The sequence below is a fragment of the Triturus cristatus genome, chromosome 11 (assembly GCF_964204655.1).
Source record: "Triturus cristatus chromosome 11, aTriCri1.1, whole genome shotgun sequence".
NCBI lineage: Eukaryota > Metazoa > Chordata > Amphibia > Caudata > Salamandridae > Triturus > Triturus cristatus.
The window spans coordinates 868,650,589-868,677,805 of NC_140594.1; the positions used below are offsets into that span (position 1 = coordinate 868,650,589).

At 42.5% G+C, this 27,217-nt stretch overlaps 1 protein-coding gene across 1 annotated transcript in view; it reads left to right on the forward strand.

Moving 5' to 3' along the window:
* Window positions 1-27,217, forward strand: part of IFT80 (intraflagellar transport 80) — a 455,321-nt gene that overhangs the window by 326,701 nt on the left and 101,403 nt on the right. Inside the window, exons 12-14 of the mRNA XM_085634720.1 lie at window positions 2,607-2,770; window positions 9,506-9,570; window positions 24,434-24,569. Coding sequence (XP_085490846.1) covers window positions 2,607-2,770; window positions 9,506-9,570; window positions 24,434-24,569 — 365 coding nt within the window. The remainder of the gene's footprint in view (window positions 1-2,606; window positions 2,771-9,505; window positions 9,571-24,433; window positions 24,570-27,217) is intronic.

The following is a 27,217-nucleotide window of genomic DNA, read 5'->3' on the forward strand; positions in this document are numbered from 1 at the left end:
GGAACTCTGTGTTTCACCTTTGGTGGAATTGGAAATGTCAAAAAGGGGGGACAACGAACGAGTACGAATCGCCTACAATATTGTGCAAGATACAGGTTGATATATCTAAATGTCTTCTCTGTAACAAAACATATGCAATCTGTGCTTCTAAAAGTGACTAGTTTGATTTCAATAAAAATGTTAAATTAAAAAAAAAATGTAAACAGGAGTTGAGGGTAAAACAGGTGTACACTATGAACCTTAAAAAATGTCTTGAGGGCACTGAAATACGCCACGTAAGGTGCTTTTGAAAGAAACCATAATAGTGGATCACACAAACATACAGAGACAATGAATCATACATGTGTAATCCGTGTAAAGAAAATATTATATATGACGATGGGGATTACAAGGTGTAGGATTCACGTTCATCCATACTGGTAAGCATTTTTAGGTCTCGCCTGACCCAGCGCATGCGCTGGTCTGGCGAGACTTATTGAGAGGGCTCCAAAAAGTGCTACCAGGCCAGCCTAGAGCCACAGTGCATGTGCGCGGGCGCGCGCGCCACGCTTTACAGCAATTACTTTCACTTTAGCGGCCGCTTTGATGTGTGATCGTGATCGCAATCACTTTGACTAGTTTTAAGAGTGCTTGGTCTGGAGAAGCACAAACTCAGGATTCAGAGTGTAGCACAGTGTTTAGTGTTGGATTTACTAATAAGAATTTATTTCTATCTAAACAAACCCTTTTTAGCCACATTAGGATAACGAAATACTGGGAAAAACAACTTTCTAACCTGTACCATGGAGTTTGCATCCAGCTTTTTTATGGCAGTTTATAGCCAACTTTGCTAGCTTACAATTGTAACTTAGGAACTGCACAGTAACAATAGGATATGTGTGACAAAAGCAGTAACCCACTGAGTAATGCCCATAAAATACTGTTCTGTTATCTGCTGGTACACATTCTTTGCAGCAGGCATATTTACCCTCCGCACTACCTTAGGTGAGTCAAAACCGCCATTAAACACAACTCTGATCTCTCTCCAGTAGGTACATTAGTCACCAGAGTTATCTTGATACTTTTATTGTTTCCTGAAAACTGCTACAAAAATGGCTCCCATTAACAAAACCGGTCCCCCACCTTTCCAGCCTCCTAGGGAAATGCCAGTCCGGTCTTGTTTACCATCATCCTTCTCCTCACTTTTGATTCCTATCCTTCCCTCTACCATGCTTAATTTGAGCTCATGGTTGCTGTGGGTGGAGGGGGGGGGGGGCATCTGCACTTATTTTTGGGGACCCGCTCTTATTTTTTTCACCTCAGATATTTTAACGAGTGCAGGAGAACGAAAACCCAAAGTTCAGAAAGACAGAGGAAGAGAATGATGGAAAAAACCACACAAAGGGAGTAAGCAGGAACCTGCAAGAGTGAGATGAAAGGGCAGGGAGTGTTTGGTAGTGGAATAAAGCGGCATGAAATGTTTTAAGACTACCTCCTTGATATTAGTGGCAAAGTATTTTGATGCCACTAGCTGCGGGCTTTTGAGCATAGCTTTGGCATGGCACTCATTCTTTTACAAATTAAGTACTGTCCCTCTCCATACCAATCTCATGTTCTACCCTTCTCTCCACTTAATCTTTCCTGACTTCATCTTTTCCTTAGCTCTCTCACTCCCTCCATGTGCTTATCCAGACTCATTTTCCCCCTCTATGCTCTTTTTCTTTCTTCTGTCCCTCAATTCTTTTTCACTCTTTCCTCTCCGCCACTCTGTCTCTACTCCCCACCCTGTCTCTCATTTCCTTTTATCTTTCCCTCCTTTGCTTATCTCTCCTCTGCTTTCACCTCTCTTTTTGCTCCAAGCTATAAAGTAATTTAGTTCTTTAATGCAACACTGTAAAAAATGAATTGCATTTGATCAATTTCTTGTCATATTTTTCTTTAAATGTAAAGTTATTTCAGTTCTTAGTGAATGGTCTGGAGGTAGTTCAATCATTTAAGTTTGTTTATTATTTCTAAGTGCTTCTTCTTACCCAAGTGTGACTGATAATCCCACAAGTGAGAGGAAGGCAGGTGATAGATTACAGGCACATAAGGCACTACATTGAATGGCTTGTGATAAAGTGGTCCCCCGGCTGTAAGAAATAATTGTTCCGCTTTTTGCTGCTGCAACCTATTTTTTATTTTTTTATTTTACGAAGTTTTGTATAGCACGAAGTTGACCCGGTATCGGGTATCAGAGCGCTTTACATAGCACCAGTTGCGTTACATGAGGACACATTCATTTTTGTTAGGCACGGGGAGATTACGTGATTTGCCCAGAATCACAGGATGATCAGCGTCATTGCCGAGACACAAACCCGGTTCCCCAGATTCGAGGTCGTCCGCCCTAGCCGTTAGGCCAACTCCTCTCCCCAAACCTAAGTGTGTAAAATGAAGTTTTGGCCCTTATTAACACACAGAACCCTCAGCAGGGTCATACGTTGTCTTACATTAGAAATGTCTCAACATATACATGCACAAAAGCACTACAGCCAACATATTTTAGGTGGTGTACATCTATGTGTTCAACAGCAAATATATTTGAACGTTTTTCAGACAGTGAAGTAATATTTGATTTTATCTTTTAGGCATTTTCTCCTAGTTGATGGTGGGAGCTTATTTTTATATTCCTATGAAGGAAGGCTCATTTCTTCTCCAAAGTTTCCTGGGATGAGAGCAGATATCCTAAATTCTCAAACTGTCTCTCTCAGTAGTGATGCCATTGCGATAAAGGACAAATCAGATGAAAAACGTAAGCTCAACATTTTGATTTTTGATTTTATCAGTCATTCATTGGATTTTACATAGTGCTTGGTTTAACCATGTCTGACAAATTCATTGTCTGAATAGAATTTCTAGACTCTGTGGAATTGGTTTCATTGCGAAACCAGATAACACTTTTAAATTTGTGTGCTTAAAAATCAATGCATTTCCTTTCTGTTCTTGCAAACAGTCAATTAATATTTTGAGAAGTGACTTCAAGTCATAGTAACCTAAAAACATTCACACACTCCATTGCACAGATAATTTTAATTATAATTGGAGCTGGGTTTACTTAGCTAGCGTTAATTATTTATTGAATTACCTTGATAAACAATGTTATTATACAGATTTGTCATGTCCTGGCTAACCTTGCAAATAGAGCCAATGAAGCACCCTACATGAGTAAACTCCATATTTTTCCAACATCTGAGCACACAGTGGTGCTGAGGATGCTTTCTTCCTTCACTACCATGTCACAGAGATTACCAGACTCGAAACAAAACCATCAATTTAAGTGATATTCTCTCCCAAGACAGAGGTCAAAGTCGCCTTCAATTCCATCATCGAATGGCAAGAGTAAGAAACCTTTGTGAAAATCGCCTTTGTACACAACTCTAATTATGAGCTGTCCATCAACAGACGCTGTTGTCGATTGATACCATCGATAAAGACAATGCCATCGGTGGCAAAAGAATGCTGCACCATTTACTATAAAATTAACATCGCAGATGAAAACCACACCATCAATAATGAAGCAGATCCCATTGACAGAGACAACACCATTGAAGGCAAAGTCCATCCCATATTTATCTCCATTGACAAAGAAGTCCCCTTTGTCGATGATGACTCCATCGACAAAGCATGTCCCGTTGGCGACAGTGCTACTATCCACTAAGAAGCCTATCTCTTCTCGGCTGGCGACTACTTTGTTAAGAGCAGGGTCCTCAGCAAAGATGGCTACCACTTTCCGACTTAGCCACAGAAACCTATTTTCTCAACTGTAACATTGTTATCCCTGGTCTCACCGAAAATAATTACTCCAGAGCCACCTACTCCGCTTTCAGACAACTCCTCTTCTTGCCAACCATGTGAAGGAAGTGACTAAATCTACTCTTGTGATAATGACAGTCACTCTGATTCAGGTTCACAAACGTAAGGTCCAAATTAATTAGACATTTATTATATTCCAGGACATTCTGAAGACAACTAGGTTGATGAGGAACCCTGGAGGTATGATAGGCTTTAACCTTACAGGCAATCTCTGCTATACTCTCTGGTGCTTGTGGTACAGGTAACCATGGACTCACTGAGACAACCTATGAAGCACTTCTATGACCGGTTCCAATCTGTAGCAGACCCATTATAGGATAAAACACAATATATGGCCTCCGATGGAAATGATGATGATTTTAGGCAGCAAACAAGAACGACATACACAAGGAGGACCAGCGTGAACAGTAATGGGGCAATTATGCTCTGATGGAAGACCTGAGACAGCACACAGCCATTCTCCTCCAGATGATAGCCATCACTTCCATTGCCTAACTGATGTAGAATCCCAAAAAAACAACCTTCCTATTCCCACTGTGGAAAAACATCATTCTTGTTTGCTTTTAAGGGCAAGTACTGAAGACCAATATGTCTATTCCTATTCTAAACCAAAACAATGGCTCACTGTTCCTAAGAAAAGACAAGAAGTGTAGTTTTAGAAAAATGAGAAGGAAAGTCAAAGTGACTTTTACTTGGTACCCTCACATATGCCAAGGGATGTCATGCTTCATCATATGGTGGTGCTCCTCATCGGGCCGGCACTGCAGTGTCCTCCGGGTCCCCCGAAGGATCATTTTAGCGGAGATCTTTTGCTTGTACGCCGCATGATGAGTGTGAGGTAGTTATGTCTGCTAAAAGGTTATGGTAACCCTAAGTATCTATGATATATGTGTGTCAATGAAATTGTGAATAGCTTAGGTCGACATGTTTTGCGCCCTTGATGGTCTCAGGAGGAGATCCCTAGCGCTTCTTCAGGACCAAAGTGAAAAGTTAGACAAAAAGGTGGTGTATTGGCGATAGCCTCCTCAAATTGAAGTGGTGCCACCAGTAGGACCCTGGTGGTGGTCCAATCTAAAATGACAAGAGGGAAAGGGGAAGAGGGTACAAACAGTAAATATAAACATAATTAGTCATGTTTTTGGTGTATAAATCCTGATGCAACCAGATTGTCCCTTATATGTGGACCATGTTAATGTTCCTGGCCTTTGAAAGGTGGCCAGGCGCAGTTGCTGACTTGACTGATCAATTAGAGCCATATGATGGCTGTGCATAATGTTAAAACCAATGGTGAGGTATTCTTGATTAGTAAAAACAGGCATAAGGCTATGGGTACCCCAATACGTTGTCATGGTTAGTTGTTAGGTAAGTATATCATAATGATTAGTATGTACATCAAATCTGTAGTAAATCATTTGCCATATACCAGCATAACGTATAAGAAATATCAAAATAGTTCATTGTTTTGCAATAGAGGCAGGCTGTAAGTAATTGTAAATCAAGCGTTATTATTTGTCCCATTAACTGCCAGACCTTTACATAAAGGTAATTGGTGCCCATGAGGGAAAGGGGGTGGGGGAGAGGCGGGAGAGGAAAAGGAGGTACCTCTTACGTATAGGACGTAGGAGGTAGTCCCCTGGGTCGATCGAGAAGGTGCATTTTGTCACAATCTGCATTGAAAAATGGCAGTTACCGTTGTACACATTTCGGAGCATGAAGTGCTTGTATCGTCAAGTCAGGAAGGTACTCACGGTTTCGGTGAAAGGCACAAGCAGTCACACCTACCCACCCTCTTGAGCGCCCAAATATGTTTAGGGGTGGATTGTCTCCTAGTGTTATAGTGCACTGCTTCGAGAAATCATTTCCGTTGTCACTGGAAAAGAGGGTGAGAGTGTGATAGGTATGTTTGAGGCCGCCATCTTAGAACAGTAAATTGGTTCTGTGTCAGGAAGTCAATATGCATATTATTCAGTCCAATAAATTTAGGAATTCACAGGCAGAATTTGTAATTAGTGTATGATGTAATGGGGGATAACAGCACGGGCAATTAACCATTTAACCGTGGCGGGTGCGGGCGTTTCCATGTGCGTGCGGGGCCGCGTTGGCCAACGGACGTGCGCAGCAATACGGTGGAAGTGCTCGGGATGGCCGTTGGCCGACGCACTCAGCAAACGTTTTTAATAAAAAGGTGGCTGGTCACGTCGTCCCGACCGGATTGGTAAAGGATTAATGTCATGTTGATATGGTAAGGATGCCGCATCAATAAGCCAATGTGCCCTTAATTACTCAGTCCAATAAGTTGGGAATTCACCAACAGAATTTATAATCTGTGACGGATGTAATAAAGGATAGTGAGCAAAACGGACAATTAAATTAAAAAGTGGCTGGTTACACAGTCCTGACAGAATAGGTAAAGGGTGGCCGCCATGTTAAGATGGTAAAGATGTCGTATAAGAAGACTGACATATGAAAGAAAGGAGGCTCAGGTTTGGCCGTGTGTGGGTGTGTGCAAGCCAAAAATGTGGCTACAAACAGACATCACTATGGTGTGGGCTCATACCATTCCTTCAATAAGTATTCACAAAAGAATATATATGAGCTTTCACCATGTAAGTTTACAGGGTCTATCTATATCCTATATTAAAGAAGACTGTGTAGTCTGGAAAGTGAGATACAGAGTGAGGAGACATTTATGGATAGCGTATTGAGCAACATGGTGTATGATCCAGATACACCCATATGGAAAGTGCTAGTGTAATTCAATCCAAGGTATATCGTCGTTCAGATCAGGTATATGTGTACGAAGGTGGAATACCCAACGTTGTTCTTTTCTAAACAGAACGATCATATAGCTTAAGTTGGTACTCGGCCATCTCACGTTTTCCACTTTTGAGACGATTCTCAACTCAGACTTGGGATACCTGTCCTGAAAAACAACCCTCATACTTGCATTGATATCAGCAGATTCAAGCTTTCACAATCAAGAAGCGTTTCTCATTTACAACAAAGTTAAGGTTACAATTTCCACTAATCCTAAAGTTTATACTCAAGGTGTCTTCGGATTTTGAGACTTTTACCTGAATAAACCACTAGTATTTTGATCGTTCTTCTCAAATCCTTTCTCTTACCCTTGAGAACACTGTATTCCCTTGATGTCTGTAGATAGCTCAAGTTCTTTCTTGACAGAATAAAAGCCTTCAGAGCCTCAGTTCATCTCTCCATCTAATTTGGAAATCCACACAAGGCTTGTCCTCTAGCAAAACATAACAAAGCACATTGGATATCGGCTTTCATACTTTTCTGTCACAAAAAAGCAAACCACCATCGCAAGAATGCAGTGACAACACACAAGGGGCATGCATCTAGAGCTGCTCTGTATGTCTAAGTTCTGCTTCATGAATGTTGCCAGGCTGCAAGAATAGGCACTTATTTACTAAACACTGCTCAAGTCTTGAATCAGCAGCAGATGTTTCGAAGGAGCAGGCGATCCTACATGTCTGTTTCAATAGAGGGGCTCATGCTTCTCACATCTTTTAAAATACCGTTTGCACTGCAAGCTTTTCTGAGTCAAGACTGAATCTATGAAAGATCCAATGCTGGTGAAAAAATGAGTCACTTAACTGTAACTCCAGTTCTCCAGCAGTAGTATCCTTCATATATTTACATGGAACCTTCCCTCTCTTCACCCCATCACCGGCTTAGTCAATCTTTTGCGCTTCCACTTGAGAAGTTTGATCTATGATGACCTATTAAGGGAGTGGTGAGCTCAGTATATTCACCTAGTTGGCTGAAGTTTGGACCTTTTCAAATGAGGGGACTGTGCTAGTCAACTAACAATGTTGTCTGTGCCTAATGCCATTTTAACATTGTTTATTGTTGTATTAAAATATTGAGGATTCTCAGCCCTACAATACATCTCTTTAGAACTGGGTTTACAGGTAAGTAATTTCTTCCTCCCTTTTACCAAATCAAGTCCACTAACTCTCTTGTGGAAAAGAAAATGTGCCTAGAGAAAGAGGGCCAGGCTTAATGCTTGCAATTGTCTATGCCCTCGTCAAACTTATATCAGACGTGCCATATCAGGGCGTTATGTAGCCAATGCCACTGAGACATAAACATGACAAGTGGCTGATTCCTAGACACGCATATTGCGACTGGCTCACCTGAGGTTACACCCATGCTGCCACTCTGCGTCCCATCACACCTCCGGCAGAGGCCGAGAGAGGCAGTCTTGACATCCACTTACAACTAGCCCTTCCGCCAGTGGCTTATGTGCAGACATTCTTCCATACACAGCAAGCACTGTACCTGTTTCGGTACTGCAAGAAATCCCGTTCTCCTTCTGCAGAGTGATGAACCCCGCAGAATTCCATGAAAACTTTCTGAGACCTGCAGCGTTTAAAGGTTGTAAAATGGACACTGCTGCTTTAAGAAATCCTATTCCCTCAATGTCCTATATTGCACTCTCAGTGGCAGTTGCAATTGTGTTTTTTTTTCCCAGCTTCTGAGGACAGAATACTGCAGCACTAAGCACACCCATTTTGACTTTCGTTCTGCAACAAACAATTTTCAAAACCTTTAGATGTTGATGCCACTTGAAGTCTTTCACGAAATGAAGTGGGGTTTCAGCCATTCTGTGAAATAAAATCTTTTTTGTTTTTTTGCAAAATGCCTTTGCTTTTTGTCTGATGTCCAACAGTGGGACAAAGAAGTGGCGAAAACCTCTCACAGTGTCTGCAATGTTTGCCTTCCTGAGTTACATCTCCTTAAATAGTGTATGTTTGCTGTAAAGATGAAAAGAAGGACTCTGCAGGGCAAATAGATTATTTGGCTTCACAACAAGAAAGAAGATCTCAGGTACCAGGAATCAGTCTCTAGCTTATCCAAGGACACGTAGAAGGTCCCCCTTCTTATACCATATCTCCTATATCTGTTTCCAGGCCCTCTACCCTATGCAGATTTAGAAAGAGATCTTGCCACATGAATGGCATTGTTCCTGGTCAGTGCCTATGACATTGAGCACGGGTGTATGGCTTCTTGCTCGCCATTAAAAGCTGGGTTGCCTTCACACTATGTAACGTTAATGTGGATTTTCTACATCTTCTAAAAGTAAAATGATTTAACATCCATCTGCAGAGGTTGTTGATCTTGATGAAACCATTAGTGTCCAAAATAATTTGAGGGGAACTAATGAAGTGAATATATTCTTTGCATCAAAACTGCTAAACTATTTAGAAATTCCTTGCTTTTGTTAGTAGTTTCAAATTATTCTGAAAGGTTCAACATTAAGATGGGGAATACATACATAAAGACACTTGAGACTCTATGGAAGATACGAAGGTTGGAGAAAATCAGGTATTGATCAGTAACTGTTTACTATTTCTGTGGTTAACGTGCTTCTTTTAGGAATGGAAGACAGACGTAAGAAGGCTGTTTTTTCACTCCACAAATTTAGCAGGCTAGCATAGTGTCTTTGCATTATCTATAGCCAGAGAGGCACGGTCTGTACCTGTGCCAAATACGTAATATTTGTACACCAGAAGTCCTATATTATTTTTACTAGGCATTTTTCTGTTGTGTCTTATATGGTTATATATTTTGGATGACTTGTCTAAAATTTAGCATGTTTGTATTTCTAATGGACAGTTGATATTTCAGAATGTGTCCTCTCTTTTAGTTATCTATGTCTTTGACGCATTGTCTGGAAAGCCACATGGTGATGGGAAACCCCTTACCCATAAGGTAAAATATATTTTATCATATTTTCTGTCTAATTGTAATTCACATGTTTTATTCATTCATGTGTAAGCCACATACCTTGGTGATTATGTTTGTAAAGAGTTAATTAAATGCCACTTTTTAAACTTTAGTTTTGTAAACACTGTACTACGTTTGGGTATCAGTTCTCCTCTGGTTTACTTCTCATTCTCTCCTCTTCACTAAAACGTACACACCATGTTGGGTCCTCCAGTGCTTCTCAGTTGGACCCAATGGCTGACAACATAATCTTAAACAGACTATATCAGAGCTGCATGTATTAGTTCAGATTGTCATCAAAAAGCAAATAGAGCACTGGTAGACAGTTCAAGATTTTGTATAGCAAGTGTGTAGTGAAACGAAATAGACGAGTGCAAATGCCCACACCTAATAAGTAGAGCTAACAAAGTTAACAAAACTATATGGAAAAATGGATGGATATTATCAATGGAATAGGGACTGGTATGGGTCTCATCGATCCACCTAAATGAAATGATGTTTGGCTCTTCTTGGCCCCAAGAAAGTTTTTAAGCTTATTCTGCAATGACTTGGGGACTGATCGTCTTGATACAGAACCCTGTGCTTTTTTTCTTTATTGAGAAGTAAGCATAGTTATCCAATACGGGGTTCTATATAAAACCAGATTTCCCATATCTCCTCTTTTTTCTTATGTTACCCTAACTTCCCAACTTCTTCTCTCCCCCATGTAACCCCCACACAAACAAGACTTATCCCAGATAGTGTAAGGCTCACCATTTCCCCTCCATCCTTAGGTCATGGGCCTTTCCATGGATGTGCTAAGAGTCAGTAGTTCAAATCTAAGGTTCTTTGTCTTTGTGACCTTGTGTGCCATGTCTCTGTTCTCAGCAGATGATCGACCAATGGCTACCATATACTTTGAAACTGTTTGTGTTGATCCCTTCGACCATAAATTACTTTTTCCATAGCTACTACCTTCCAAAGCTTAGTAGGATGTCTGTCTTTTTCCAGTCTGCTGCTATTAGCTGACCGGCAGCAGTTTTGAGGTGGTTAACAAATGTTCTTGTTTTTGTCCTTTCCTCACATTCTAGGGTCTCTGATGCCCACTAGAAAGGCATCCAGTGAGTCAGATGTCAGGAATCCAAAAATGCTCTTTATCCGGTTAAGAACTTCCTTCCAAAACAGGATTGCCAAATTTTCATAGTAAATCCCTTCTCCTGTCCACATCTGCAGCAAACCACTGTGTATTCGGGTAGATCTCTTTTAATCATTGTTGGGGTGATGGACCAGTTGTACATCATTTTCTATATCAGTTCTCTGTGGATGATTGTGGTCATTGTGTATGTCCTCCCACAGCCAGCGCCTTTCCACATCCAGGATCTCCCTCCTTGAGACCTTTCCCCAGATTTTCTGAAGGCACTAATTTTCTTGCTTTTTCTGCCTTTTTTTTTAGTAATTTGTAAATGTTTGATGTTACTGGGCATGTGATGATATATTTTTCAAAGGATATAGGTTTTCTTTTATCATGGGATGAAGCGCCCATTAGAATATTTGCTTGTTGGTTAATCTGTCTATTTCAGTGATTTTATGGTACCCTTCAGGAATAAAGCAACCTAACGTGAGGCAATCTCCATCTTTCCAATGCCTTCCATTCTATTGCTTGTGTGACTTCTAGGTTCTGGTGAACGGGTTTGAAGGGTGATGTATAAGTTGTGAATCCCAAACAAATGTCAACAGCGCCCCGTCTTTTCATAATTGTGCTTCGTATATCACTGGTGTGTGTATTGTTAGGCCTAGTGTGTCTTAGCAGGCAAATAATTCCCATAGTGGTCATCCCGTCACAGCCCTGTCCATAAATACCCACTTTTTTCGGTGTCTGGCATTGATGGTCCTCCCTTATTACTAGACACCATCATTATTTTCCTGGTACTCTATACCTCTTCCCATTCAACACAAAACACTCTATTTATTTCTGTGGGGAGGCTTTTTCCAACTTTCAAATGGGGTAAGCCCATTCCTGAAGCAGATACATATGCCACGGCAGGACATTAATTTTTACCGGGGGTGATCTTTTCTAGCCATGATTCCGGAATATTGCCCTCTGGATTTATCCTGTTTTCTTTCTTTCTTGGTCATAGACCAATTAGTATGTACCATTGTGGATAGGGAGGTAATGCTTAAGTATCTTATATATGAAACAGCCCATTTGAAAGACAATTTCTGTCAGTCAAGCGACTTCCTCTTGTGATAACATAACATTTTAAATCTTAGATTTATTAGCGTTAATGTAGAATACTGCAAAATTCTCAAAACCCCCTGCCTGATGTTCCAATGCCGTCAGTGACTCTACGGGTTTAGTAAGCAACATGAGAATGTAATCTGCAAATAGGCATACTTATGTGTCTTATCCATAAACTCAAGCCCAGATATCATCGGATCTTCTCAACATCGCTGCCAGCGAGTCTATAGATAGTGCAAGCAACAACAGCGAGAGTGAGCAGCCCTGCCTGGTTCCTTTCTGTAATATTACTGGTTTCAATCAGTTCCCATTCACTAATATCCTTGCTGTAGGAGCCCTGTAATTTGCTAGTATCCAACCCTTCATTTCAGCCCCCAAATCCATCTGTTTTAAATCTTTACACAGGAAACTCCAGCTGATATGGTTGAACTCCTAATTAAATGTGCAAGCCTTCTTCTGTCATGGATTTGCCTACCCCTGATGAATCCTGATTCGCAAATAAGATATTTGTCTAATCTAATCACCTAGACTTTAGTAAAGATCTTGGTATCTAGATTTAGGAGTACAATTGGCCTATAGGGTCTTTTCCAGGCTTGGGGATCTATATCGCTTCAGCTACACTCATGGTCTGATTGGCTGCATTTCCCTTCCCTAAGGAATTGAAGAGCAGTGTAAGATATGGAGCCTGAAGTCCTCTGAATGACTTACAAAACAGAGCCGAATAGCCATCCAGACCTGGTGTCTTGTCCATTTTTAGCGTTTTAATAGCTAATAACACTTCCTCATTAGCAAAGGACCTATCTACATTAATTCTCTGTGCTGGCGTCAAGATTACAAGCTTACATTCTTTTAGGTACCCTTCCCCCTCCTTTTTCTAGGCCTCAGTCTCCCCCTTCTTTGCTTTTTAAGAACTTTCAAAGAACATCTGTTATCTCTGCTAAGAATGCTTTATTAGTCCTCCCCCTAATTTGGTGGGCGTGGAATCTTCCTGTTTTATTGCTTGAGAATTATTTTTTTTGTCTGTATCGCAACAATATATTTTCAGCTTGGCTGGTGTAAATGGTATTCAGCTGTCTTTTCAGTCTATCTTCCTAACCCTTTCTGCTGTAGTTTTTGTCTTATTAAGCTGCTCCTCTTTCCTTAAGTGTCCTTGAATTTTCCCTACTCCTAACTTCCCTTCTCATGTATTTCTTGTGTCATTGGCTATCGGGGTTCCCTCCCAATCACTTTTAGGGTGTCCAGATTGGTCAACTGCGGTGTGTGTATGTGTATAAGGTCCTGAAGGTTGGTGGGGTCTCGTAAAAGGTAGTCTTTGAGGTGCCATCACCAACACGATTTCCACCTGTCCCAATTCTCATTCTAAAACCACATCAAAGTGGTCATAAAGGGTAATAACATCAATCTTCACTATCTGTACTCTCCTGATCATAGTTCTATCCGCCAAAATGTAGCCAGTTCTGGTGTAGGTCCTGTGTATAGCAGAAACAAATGAATAGTCCCTATCTGTCCTGAACCCCAAGCATCAACCAGATCCAGCTAGTCTATTAAGGCCTTCAGCTTTTTATTAGCTGCTTTATAGATGAGTCCTTGGGAGTTGGATCAATCCAGATCTCCACCCCAGACCAGATGTAAGTACTCCCCACCACTATCTCGCCACACGGCTGTCGCACCGCCCTCAACAGCAACCACAGGAACCCATATCGAACTTTGTTTTGGGGCATAAAGTGCAATCTTTAACTGAAGAAGCAAATACTGTGCTGTTTTTCTCGTTTAGTTATACTTGTATTGGGCCAGGTGAGTAAAGCTGGGTTGGGTCTGTTTTTTTATGTATCAGTCTATATTGGTCTGCCTTAAGAAGATAAGCCTCTTGAAACAAGGCCACATGTGGCCCAGCCTCCTTGATAGGCAGCCCCATTATCTGTCTTTTAGTGGGGGATTTGAGGCTCCTCAGATGAGTAGCTTCATCATTTATACAGTTAAGTTGTTGTCATCCCTATTATTAGAGTTGCAAACCATGCTCCTGATATCTCTTGCATGTGTGTGTCCCTCTGTCCTCTGACTCCCTCCCTCTTCCCCCAGCTTAAAACGACTGCATTGCAAATGCTCAGTAACAGTCCCATATTACCCTCTCCCACTGCATTTATTCACCCTCGCCCACCCTAGTTTGACAGTATACAGTGTGCCTTTCTGGGGTCCTCTGCAAGCCGTTCTTCAGTTCATGGTGCCATTGTTTCCAAAAGGTCATGTTCATTGGCAAATTACTTGTATCGTTGTCCTTCTAATGCTACCACCATGGGGGCTATTCATAACCTCTGTGCGTAAGATCCTGTATGTCCTTTCTACTGAAATTTACAGTTATTCCTCCAGTATGACGGGTTGCATCACTTCTCTTAATTCATGCTATCCTGTCAACACCTTTCCAACAATATCTTTAATTGATGCAGGTGCCCACATTATGGTCCCATATGTCCACTCATCTGGGTGGTATTATCCTTATTTTAGATAGTTACTTGTTGGCTTCTCCTTTTTTGTGGTCCCTCAAGTGTTGTCTGTACTTCGGTTCTGAGGGTGCCTTTTTCCACCTCAGAAATGGTTAAAATTGTCCCCACCTCCTGTGCTGATTTAGCTACCATTTCCCTGTCATTCCATTTAAACATTATGCCTTTAGGAAACATCAACCCGTATCTTACCTTCTTTGCATTGAGTGTTTCCACAACTGATTTGTATAGTCTACATTTTGGTAGGGTCGATGGCGATAGATCCTGGAATAGCATCACTTTGCTATCTCCTCACAGAATCGTTTTTTTTAATTGTCCTGCCCTAGGTTTGAATCTTTCATTTGGTTGGAGGACGTCTTCATCGCTGTGTTACATGGTCGTGCTTTCACTTTGGAGTTTTTCTTCCCCACTCTGTGCACCCTCTGGATACTTACGGGGAAGTCATCTCCCTTGCGCAGTATATGTTCTTTTTGGTTTATATCAGGCATGGATTACAAAGATTGTTCCATGGATTCAATTCTCGAATCCATATTTTGTAGCTCTTTTTTAATGTCAGCCACATCTGCCCCTAGTTTGTATCTAAGTTTAGTGAGTCCCTCCGTTAATGTTTTGTCAAAATCTTTTTTTTAATTCGGACAGGCAGCTCATCGGGTCCTCTTTAGAAAGTGGGAGTGCTGATTTTGCTGCCATTCTTGTCGGTATCCCATTGTGTCTTCTTGGTCCGATGATAAAAGAGTTTGATATTTTGTCTGTCTACGTGCCGTCCCCTGACTTGACATGAGATGTCTAAAATGCCTGACTCTCCTTTCTCATAGGACTCAATGCTTTGTCCCTGTCAAGCCCCTTAGTAAAGTTCATTGCATGGTGTCGCCATATTGTCCTTGTTGCGCAGCCTGTCCTCACTTCCTAATTCCACAATGGTCTTTAGCAGTTTTTCCAGTTGCTGCCACTAAGACATAATACTTCCTGCCTTCCCCTAGGTTGATTGGTGTCTAGGCATCGCTTCGCAACCTCCAGTGCCACCTCAAAAGCCTTCAAACATATCCTCACGCAGAACCTACTATAGATCCTTTTCCCGGGACCTGCACTTGGGAGCTTCACTCCTTTCCGGCTTCTGTCTGCCCCTGCATATCTATCTATCTATCTATCTATCTATCTATCTATCTATCTATCTATCTATCTATCTATCTATCTATCTATCTATCTATCTATCTGTCTGTCTGTCTGTCTGTCTGTCTGTCTGTCTGTCTGTCTGTCTGTCTGTCTGTCTGTCTGTCTGTCTGTCTGTCTGTCTGTCTGTCTGCCTGCCTGTCTGTCTGTCTGCCTGTCTCCCTCCTCTCTCTCTCTCTCTCTCTCTCTCTCTCTCTCTCTCTCTCTCTCTCTCTCTCTCTCTCTCTCTCTCTCTCTCTCTCTCTCTCTCTCTCTCTCTCTCTCTCTCTCTCTCTCTCTCTCTCTCTCTCTCTCTCTCTCTCTCTCTCTCTCTCTCTCTCTCTCTCTCTCTCTCTCTCTCTCTCTCTCTCTCTCTCTCTCTCTCTCTCTTTCTCTCTTTCTCTCTTTCTCTCTTTCTCTTCCCTCCCTCTCTCTCTCTCTCTCTCTCTCTCTCTTCCCTCCCTCTCTCTCTCTCTCTCTCCTCTCTCTCTCCCCCCCAACTTCCTTTGTCAGGCGTGCTTCTCTCAACTCCTCCCCTCAGGGCCCTGTGTATTTCAGTGGATATGTACCCTCTTCAAGTTGTGTTGCAGCCACTTAGTCACCGCCATCTTGACTGTTCACCTTTCGTGCGCCACCTATCGGCAATCAGTCACCATCAATGTTAAGGCAGCTTATTAACTACCTTATCCACTGCCCAGGAGTCTCAGGATACTTTCCCCCGGCTGTCCGACGTGTTATTTCATCTCTGTTGGTTAGGATTTAGCCTATGCCCATGAAACAGATTTTCAGATGTAATGTCATTGAATGCCCTTTAGCGAATTGTGGGCCCAGAGTACTCTTTGTCTCCCTTTTGGTTCCTATACTCCTCTTTTGTCTCACTCATGTTTATTAATGTAAAGTCACAGATTTCTCCTGGAAATCTCAGTGTCTCAGCTGTGAGAACTGTAAAATGCTACATTTTTCATTGTTTGATCGCTGTAAAATTGTTATTGCATTATTCCAAGGTTAAAACAATAAAAATATATTTTTAAATGCCCCATTGAGCTGCAGACCATAGTTACTACTCTGCCACCATGTTGAATCCGCCCATCCCAGCCTTTTTTTTAAAAACATTTGCTGTTTTGTTTTACTTTTGTTGTTTCTGGCTTCAGTATTATCTGTTGTTTGAATGGGTAATACCTATTTGTAAAGAATTCTCTGCATGTGTTTGTAAAGTTTTGCTAGTCTTTCATATGCTTTCTTTCTCACTTCTGCAGAGTTTAGAGAATTTGGTAGCGTTCACCCAGTGAGGTTTTTAACAAGAGAGACACAACTGCAAAGCCTTGATCTGCTCAAAATAGATGCATACAATGTGTACTCGTAATGATAATTAGGGTCGCTACTCCCCACTAACGAGTCTGCAAAGAGGGCAGCTGTGGTGGATTAAAGTTCTGGGGTACAGCCCCTTTTATCTCACCTACTGTTGGTATGATGGCTACCTTCTACTGTGAAATTCTATCTTCAAGGGGAAAAGGAAAATGAACAGGTATTTCCCACCCCCTCCTCTACAGGATTAAGGTTTATTTTAGAATCCTAAAGTCCTATTAAATAATCTCTTACTACTCCAGGGTATAGATCAAGGACCCCAGCCAAAACCCTAGAATCTATTTATAAAAGTTATCAAAAAGTAGTTATAAAAAACCAAGGCGCAAACCTTGGTTTATGTACTAATTTTATGTGAATCTAGTGAATAAAAATTATCACAATAATGAATAACTCAGTGCTAATTAAATATTATTGAAGTTAATAAAATATAGCCCCCAAATATTTTTAATCACTAAAACTGTCTTGCCTTCCAGTATCAAGTTATTTATTTCTTTGTTGCAGAGTTTTTTAATACCCTCGCAAATCTGCAGTTCAGAGAGTCATCGGTTACATGTCCCAACAGAAATCCTGTCTCCAACCAAATTTGTTTCTCTCTCTCTCTCCCCTTCCTTAATTGTGTAGAATGTATTTACATTTTCTTATACATTTCCAACAAAGTCGCTACCAAACAGGAAAAGAATTGCTGGTCAGTCACCCCATTGCAACTGCTAAAACAACACCCCCACACTAATCTTTGATAACCTTTGCCACAGTGATGTCTTAAATAGAAACTATCTATCAAATATGGGGGTGATCCTGATCAGGAAATAGGGGGCGGGATCAAGAAACCAATCTAATCTTCAAGAGTACCCCCTATAATATAGATTTATGCATTATGTTTCGTTCTGGAACATATACCATATCTATATCCGAAATTACAATTTCTCTCTTTGTTTGTTTTTTATATATGTGTACCCTCCCCTTCTCTTCCAACCCCCTTTTTTTCCTTGTATGTTATGTATAACTCATTTCAGTCAAATCAAACATAAACATATGTAAAACAAGAATGAATTATATTTTTATGTCTGTCTTTGTTGCGAATAAGCTTTGAGGCTTTTTTGACGTTTATGATGTACACATTTGACACATATCACATAGTACAATTAAAACATCCAATTTTCTGCCATTTGCAATCACAAAAACATTAAACATCTAGACATGATTCACATGTCTCCACCTAGACAAAATTAACCCTAATCCTCCGAATACCCAATCGCTCAACACCCCCCCCGCTCTCTCCCTTTCCCCCTACCCCTCTCTCCCCTCCCCTGTCTTCCCTCCTACCAACACCATACTCCAAACTCCTATTCCCCACTCCCCTTCCCCTGTCATCTCTACAGCCAATGCCATCTCCCAACCACCGTCACCCAAGCTTTCTCTCCCTCCAATGATCCCCCCTCTTCCTGACATCCCCACTGCACACCCCCCTCCCTACCACTTACATTCTCCAACAATTTGTCCTCCTCAACCTCTTCTAAAATAACTAACCCCTTCCTTCCCTCCTGGATGCCACAGCCTGAATCCCTACCCCTCCACCCTGGCTCTCCTATCGTACCACCTCCGGCCCCACCTTCACCCTCTCCTAACCCTCCTTCACAACCACCGAATTTCTCTCCACCGTTAATCCCCGACGCAGTCCTACTTCACACTCTTTATGCCCTCATATCATCTCTATTCAACATCCCCCAAGTTCTCAAATCTCTTGTCCTCCCTCATGCTACCACCCACGCCTAATTGCCTCAACTCTACTCATTCCAACACCATTGACCTCACACACCTTACACACAATTGCCCCCTGTCTACAACAAACACTATCCACTCCCTCTCACCCTCATCCGCCCCTTTAGAGATCCCCCTCTCCTCTCTCCCCTATAACCCTGACCCTACACAACATTGATGAATGAACTCTCCCGACTTAGAGAAGATGTTAAATCCCTCAGCTCAGAAACCCGACTCTCGCGTGCAAATGTCCCCCACCCCAACCGTAAACTCCCAGCCAACTTCAATCGTCACCATTGGAATACTTCCCCCCTCCACAACCGTATGTCTAGGCCTCGCCGCACCTTGAACCACCTCTCCCCATGCGACCTCTCCGACCTATGCCATTCCTACCATCCTAGTACTTCAGTCAACAACCCACCTCCCCCCTACTTCTACATCCCTGTCATTCTAGGGACAAACAGAATTCCCTCCATTCCCGCCTCCCCCAGACACCCTCCTCAACTCACCTCCATCCACTCCTGCCCTCCCTCCCAAAATAACCCCAATCCACTCGCCTGCATGCTTGTTAACTGCCGATCCAGCGTCCGACACGCCACCGAAATGTTCGAATCTATCCTTAGTGAATCCATTGACATTGCGTTCCTCACGGAAACTTGGCACAATGAACACTCAAAGAGCATGCTTGATCTACTCACCCCCCCTTGTGTACTCTATCCTCAGAATAGATAGATCTGACAGAATAGGAGGCGAACTGGCCATAATCCTCAAAAACGAACTTCAGCTCTCCCTTGTTAACAACTCTGGCCACTCCATCTTCGAATACCTTGAAGCTGAGCTTAAAATTCTAGGCGCCCACTCTATTCGTTTAAATACTATCTAATACCCTCCTGGTGAGCCACACCTTTTTATTGATGAACTTTTTGTCTTGATTACACAGTCTTCATTTTTCAACTCAAAAAATCTTTTCCTTGCAGACCACAACCTCCACTTGAATGACACCAATGATCCCACTACCACCCTCTTCACCAACCTTCTCGAGATCAATGACCTCAAACAACTTTGTCAGTCCCCCACCCACACCAAAGGAGCCATCCTGGATGCCATCATTACCAACAATCACGTAGCCTTCCTGACCAACATCATCCCCATTGATGGTCCGACCACCACCTCATACTGTTCACCATTTCCATCACGCAGCCTCCCCATCACCTCGAAACAAATTAAACCTATAAAATGGACCCGAAATCTAAAACGTATCCCTCCTGGCGAACTTGAGTCCAAACTATAAGCTCAACTGCTCCTCACTCTTCTCTCACAAAACGCAAATGAGCTTATTGATCGCTTTAATAAAGCAATCACGGATGACCTAGACCAATTGGCCCTTCCTAAACTAAAACTCTAAGAAACATCCCTTCCAAATCTTGGTTTAACCTCGAACTTTGGTTTAACCTCGAACTTAACAACGAAAGACGCTCATTAAGACTGATGGAAAAAACCTGGAGACAGCATCCCTCCCAATCTAACCTGACACTCCTCAGATCAGCTAAATCTACATACAAAAAATACATTTCTAACGAAAAGGCATCCTTCTTCTGTACAATACTCGATCGGGCCAAAAACAGACCTAGAGAACTGTTCAACATTATCCGGCACCAAACCTCCTCAGCTCCGCCTAACCCGACGGCCTCATCTGCTAGATGTGAAGAAATTGCCCACTTCTTCTCAGAAAAAATTGCCAAAATAGATCAATCCTTCCACTCAACGCAGATCCCAACCAACCCCCTACTTTCTCCTGACATCTCCTCTAATTCACACTTCACACTCCTGATACCCCTAGGTCCCCCTCATACTCACCCCCTACCTCACCCTAATCCCTCATCACACATTCCTTCTCCTATTCCCTCCCTAAACTACCCCCACAACTTCCCACCCCTACTCCTCTTGTACCCAACCTCCCAGACTCACGACTAAAAAACAATGCCTCCTGGCATAATTTCCTCCCTGTAACTGAGCACGAAGTCCACAGCATTATTACTAAACTAAAACCATCCTCCCATACCAAAGACCCCCTCCCTTCTAACCTTGTCCAAGACCTAAAGCACATCATCGTCCCATCCTGGACCACAATCATCAACACCTCCCTTGCTACGGGAAGTGTCCTTAGCTCCCTCCAACTTGGTCAAATCTCCCCCATTATCAAAAACGCTAATGCTGATCCTAATGACTTAAACAACCTCCGCCCCATCACTATCCTCCCCCTTCTTTCTAAAGCCCTCAAAAAATGTGTCTTGCTCCTTACAATCAGGCTTCAGAAAAGGCTGCAGTACTAAAACTGCCATACTAAACATTGTTGATGACATCCACCACTCGCTTGATAATGGTGAGAAATGTCTTCTTATCCTCCTTGATCTCTCCGCAGCTTTTGACACTGTTAACCACTCTACCCTACTTAATGTGCTCAAAGATCGCTTCGGCCTCAGTGGTACTACCCACAAATGGTTTGTCTCCTATCTTCAACATCGAACCCAACAAATTAAAATTCAAGACAGTCTATCTAAACCCACTCCGATCAACCTAGGAGTCCCCCAGGGATCTATTCTCTCACCCTCACTCTTTAACCTCTTTATGGAACCCCTCACCCTCATTCTAAATCAAGCTGGTATCAACTACCATCTTTATGCCGATGACACCCAACTCTATTACAAGATCAAAACCCACGCAGACATGATACACCTTAATAACACCCTCACTAAAATCCAATCCTGGTTCCACCTTAATCATCTCAAACTCAACCCCCAAAAAACTGAAATCATCCTCTTCTCCCCCAAAACAACCCTCTCCCCATTCAAACTTGGATCTCCGACCTCAATGGTCTCAACTGCTCTCTCTGCCTGTCCAACTCAGTAAAATGACTTGGTATCTCCATCGATAACAGTCTAAATCTCAATGTCCACATCAAAAATTCGGCTAAAGGAACCCTCTTCACTCTCCATCATCTCAAGAAAATCAAACTCTTTCTCCCAACTGAAGATTTTAACTTAGTGGTTCAATCCCCGGTCCTTTCACATATCGATTACGGCAATGCCATCCTCACTGGAATCCCCAAGGTCCACCTAGCTCCACTCAAATCTGTACTCAACCTTGCAGCCAGGCTCATCACCGACTGCAAACGGTTCAACCACATTTCCCCAGCTCTCAAAACTCTAAAATGGCTCCCCATCGAAGGCAGATCCGCCTACAAAACGCATGCATCACACACAAAGTCCTCCATCAACATGCACCACCTTACCTTGCCAAGAAACTCTGCAAAGCGGGCAGCACACGATCCCTAAGACGCACTAACACTCTCCTCCTTGTCCCACCCCTGCTAAAAAAAGAAATCCACTCAATTCCGCTCCTCCTCCAGAAATGCCCTCCCCAAAGACCTACGATGCAACCCTTCCTACACCAGCTTTAAAAAAATTCATTAAATATTGGGGGTCTCTACCTGCACCTTAAACTCGCTCTTCCATATCTTATAGGTATTTCAACTCTTTTCTCCGAGTATCTGTTTACATGATATGTATAATCTCAAGCCTTTTGTTATTCTCTGTCTTACCTGCTGTTTATCCTATAATGATGTTGTAAATGTTGTAATTTTGTTTTACCATATGTATCTCAGTCCTGTAAAGTACTCTGTAGTTTTTGTTTTATGCTGTAATTTGTTTCTTACCGTAACTAGCTCTATCATGTAAAGCGCTCTGAAACCTCTGGGTCCAGCCAGCACTATATAAAACCTCTAAAATTAAAATAAATAAATACATGTAGATTTTCCAACAACTCATTTGCAAGAGCGTTAAACATGTCTAGGCTTGGTTCACGTGTAGTTTTTTCAATAACTCATTTGACAATCAGACAAATCCATAAATTCATGACATTCAATTGTGAGTGTCCAACGATTTGAAATGGGGATATTAATGGGAATTAGATTTGTTATATAGCCCCTCCATAATTTTATCTTCTATAGATCATGAGGCCCTATGTGGTAGGGGGGAAACAAATCTAAGTATAATAATCTTAGAGAGTAGAGCTGTTCACTCTTAGTTACTTCTTTATGACTTAGATCATAAGTAAAATGCGCCCCCTGGCCATAATTCCAATACGCTGACGCGTTTCGACCTTCACGGTGGGCCTACTCTTATTCTGGAAGGTCTTCCCCAGGGCTGAATATATATTTGAATGGACACATTCTGGAGTCAGGTTTGAAAAGTTACAAAATGCCAGGACGCTTCTTTAAGGTGCTCAGAAAGCCTCTTTCCTTTTATGGTTTAAACGATATCTCTGTAGACTTGATGACCACCCTTAATTTGAAGGACTATGATTCTCCTTCACACATTTGTGGGCCAAATTCTCCATCTCAACTGACCATCTTTGAATTTGAGAGCCTGACTTCTGAACTTTTAAAATATTGACACTTGACTCTGCTGCAGGAGAGTAGAAACATTCTGAAAGAAGCCAAATAAGCATCAACCAGAGCTTCATACATCTTCAGATGAAAGAGAGTTTGCATCAGGTATATGTAAAAAAAAACTTTAATCCCACTAAGTTTAGAAAGTAACGCTATTCTATGGCACTTTCATTTACTCTGACCAGGCTTCTAATTCTCTTCAATTAAAGTTAATTTGCAACTATTACTGCCTATCTGAAATTTCCTTCACAATCCTGTTTTTTTAACTCCCAGTTGTTAAGGTTTTCCTTGGAGGAATTAAGAACGTTTTTCCACTGATGAGGAGACCATCCCCTCAATTCACAAAGGTTTTCTTCATGGAGAGGTGCCTTCCTTTTAGCTATGACATCTGTACATAGTGTAGGCATTGTGGTTCCATGAACCTTACACAGTGTTCTGTGCGTGCTCATCAGAGTTTTCTCCATAAGGTGATGTCAGGATTTTCATAGAATTCAATCTGTTTATCTGCCATCTTTCTTTCATAATCCTACCTACCTGGCTGAAGACTCTCTCAATACATTAGATGTGAGGAGAGTATTTACGCTTTATTTGGATAAAACAAAAGATATAAGGAAAACAAAACGTATTTGCAGACCATGGAAATTTATGTATGGGATTGGGCACTTAAATTCCTCTGTAGAAGCATAGTCTTTTTCATTTTACTATGCTATGAAAAAGCGAATGAAAATTTGAGTGATAATCTGAAAGATCACTCTACTAGAGGTAACTGCTACTGCTGCTTTATTGAGAAATATTCCTATTGCGGAGATTTGTAAGCCATCCACCTGCATCATGTTTTTTTTTTTTTAGAGTAAATAAAAGGAATTGGCCATTATAGCCTTTTAATAGGCTGCTAAATTATTTTTCTTCATGTAGAAAGATATAACTTTTCTAACGAAAAGCGAATGTAAAATATATTTCCTTTGAAAACGTGCTCCGAAGGAGAATCAGGCTTACAGGTAAGTAACCATTCCCTCTTTTCCCTGCCATAATCAGCAATGTTGGAAACATTATTTTCTTCAGCTTGTAAATGTTGGGGACATAGAGACTCTGACCCACTTGTATCATGGCATGATATGGATTTTCAGGTCTGATTATTTTTAAGACTTATCCTGTCTCATTATTTTTAAGCAGAATATTGGTGGGAGTGTGTAATTCTTCATATTGTTGTTACCATACCATTGGCATTAGCTTGACTGCAATACCCTGGCAGCAATATGCCACTTCTAGATTTTTTCAACTTAATTTTAATACCTCTTTTTGAATTATATATTTTGTAATTGTGTGGAAGTGTAACATAGTGGTCAGTTAAGACATGTCTCAAGTTTAATGATATGCTGTAATTCTGTGTTTACAATAATATTTTCATAGATTGAGGTTGTAGAGATTGCCTTGGATCAAAAAGGACCTGCAAATGAAAGAAAAATTGCATACATTGACAAAAACAGAGATCTGTATATCACTCCTGTTCGTAGGTTTGGAAAAGAACAGAGAGTTGTGAAAATTGGTAAGAATTACAATTATTTAATATGTATAGGACTTGTTTGTTTCATTGTCTTACCTTGTGGACAAATAACTAAAACCATTGTATACATGAACTTCTCAAAGACTGAATTTGATGAGATTATGAGAACTGGAAGCAAGCCAGAGGACAGATCAATATTTGGACGTACAAGCACATTTTCTTAGATCTGAAGTCAATTTGTTCTAGGTTATTTTCCTCTTTGGTTTTGATTTTACCCTGTTCCTATATTCTTGATTTGTTGTTTGTTCACTTGATATGAGGACTTAAGCTGCTATTCATTTCTTTGCAAGTGTTATGGTAAGTGTGGCGGTGGTTTTCTCCATCCTGGTCATTTGCACCTGTAATCCTGCTCCATTTTATGGACTCCTGATCTTATAGAATCCCACTATATCTCCTCAAATCTGGCTCATCTGGGTCTGGCCCTCATCTACTTTAGGGTTTGTGAGAGCTAGATTCTTCGATTGTTCTCTTCTTGGATTCTCCTGGCTGCCTGAAGGATTTTTATGCCATTGGCTTCTTCCTCCAAACTGTGACTTGGAGGCAGTGGACATTGTTGCAACAAATCATCTTCAACATGAATTGGTGACTGTTGGACCTACGTCCTAGGGGTAGCTTGGCTCAGGTCAACAGGCTTACATCTCCACTTGGCCTCTCATGCTTGCATCCTACCCAGCTCGCAATCTAGCGCAGCACCACTCAAAAAGGACACTACACCGATTAAGTGTTAGGTTTACTATAAGACTTTATCTCATTTCTTTCTTATCAAAACCGGGTTTTCAATTTGACATTAGAACCTGAACGATTTCATTTCATTTTCATTTGAACGTTCCTCTATATCTTGAGGCAAAACCGGACCTTACAGTACAAGATAAACTTTTCATCCAATGTTTTTAAAACTTAACACACTGTTACATTTCATAATAGCATTTCCAAGTATTACTTGACAACATTCGACATGGAATATTACTTCAAACTTGGCACATCACTAACACTCTCCATGTGGGCTATGCATAGCACCTGGACTCTGGAAGGACGTCTAACCCCCTTGTAACCCTGCTCGGTAACCACTCCCCTTTTTACACTCAGGGTAATCCGTAAACTAAAAGGGAGGGTTAACTGGCTGCCCTGGATATATACCACTTATCGGGACATGGGTAGTACCGTTGACACTCCAGGGGTTACTTCCATCCAGGTAGCTATTAGGGAGTTTGTACACTGAATCTACACCACCCCCGTGACACTCGAAACCTCAGCGCTTTCTGTTACTGGAGCTTGCCCTACCACCACCCGCAATCACTATGTGTCCCACCTTTCACCTCACTCTAGTCACGCACATGGGGGCGCTATGCTACCAATAATTATAACAGGCGTTGATGGTCTTCCCCTTCTTAAAGCCTTGGCAAAGTTCCCCAGCGCGCAGTTACTCTCCCTTCTCCCGCGCTGTATTCCCCTGCTTACTGTCCATCCGATGTCCTTCTCTGGCAGCTCGCGAGGTTGCGCGATGTTCTCCTTCGTTGGTGTCACGGAGCCATAAGGGGGGGGGGGGGTGGGGGGGAATCACAGGGGAAATCCTCTTACAGCAATCGGAATGCAAAATTCACCTCCACGGGGCCACCTCCCACCAGGGTTTCCCCTCCCCAGGCTCTTTCCTATTTTGACGGGAACCTTCGTCCTACGTCGTCGGAGGGCACTCCCCCTCCTCTGAGGCAGAACCCCCTCCTCGCCTCCGGTCACCTGACTGGGAGGCTACGTAGTCGGCCAGCCCACCACTCCTGCGGCTCCAGACCCGGAACAGCGCGTCTGGTGGAGGCGCGGCCTCCGCTCCTGCACAATCAGCGGGCGGCGCTCCGGCCCCTACACATGTGACTCGGGCAGCGGCTTCACGGCTGCCCCGCCTGCACTTCCTGCCAGAGGGTTTCCACCGCACCACTGTCGCGATGCTCTACCGCCGCCACACGCCCGGGGCCGATCCCTCTCCTCAGGCCACTCGCTGTCGGCAGCTACGGCTGAAGACCCGCAGGTAATTCCTTGTCCGGGCAAGAGGGGGGACAGCCAGGGGTTGAAGGCAGCACTCGGGGAGGGAGGGGAGATGGAAGAAGCACGGGGCCGATCCTCTCACGCACCAGGGCTGAAGCTGACAGGACCCTCAGGGCATGGGCACACACATCTTTCCCAGTATCGGTAACGGTGACAATCCCAGGCGACAGCGGAACTGTCAGTCGCTAGCCCCCAGCAATGGCCCTCTCTCAGAACCCAGAGGTCAGGGGTACACTCCTCCTCGAGGCCTCACCAAATACGAGGGTCTCAAGTCACTGGCGGCACTCAGGGACTGGTCATCAGGTTGGGGGTGATGTCACTGGCGAGGGGAAACTGTGCAGACCCTAAGACCTGTCAATCCCTGACCAGTGCGGCCACCTCCCCACTCAGGTGCCTTACTCCTGGCTAACCGGCCGCTCAGCTCTACTCTAAAATGGCCGCCCTCCTGTCACCTCTATTTATCACCTTGGGCCTGACTTGCCAGAGGGGCCCAGAAGGTTCCGGAACCTCTCATGGCAGTCATGGTCCAGGTGCTGAGGTGACAGTTGGAGCCACCATTTTGTGAATCTCACCTCCCTTATCTAGTTTCCTCA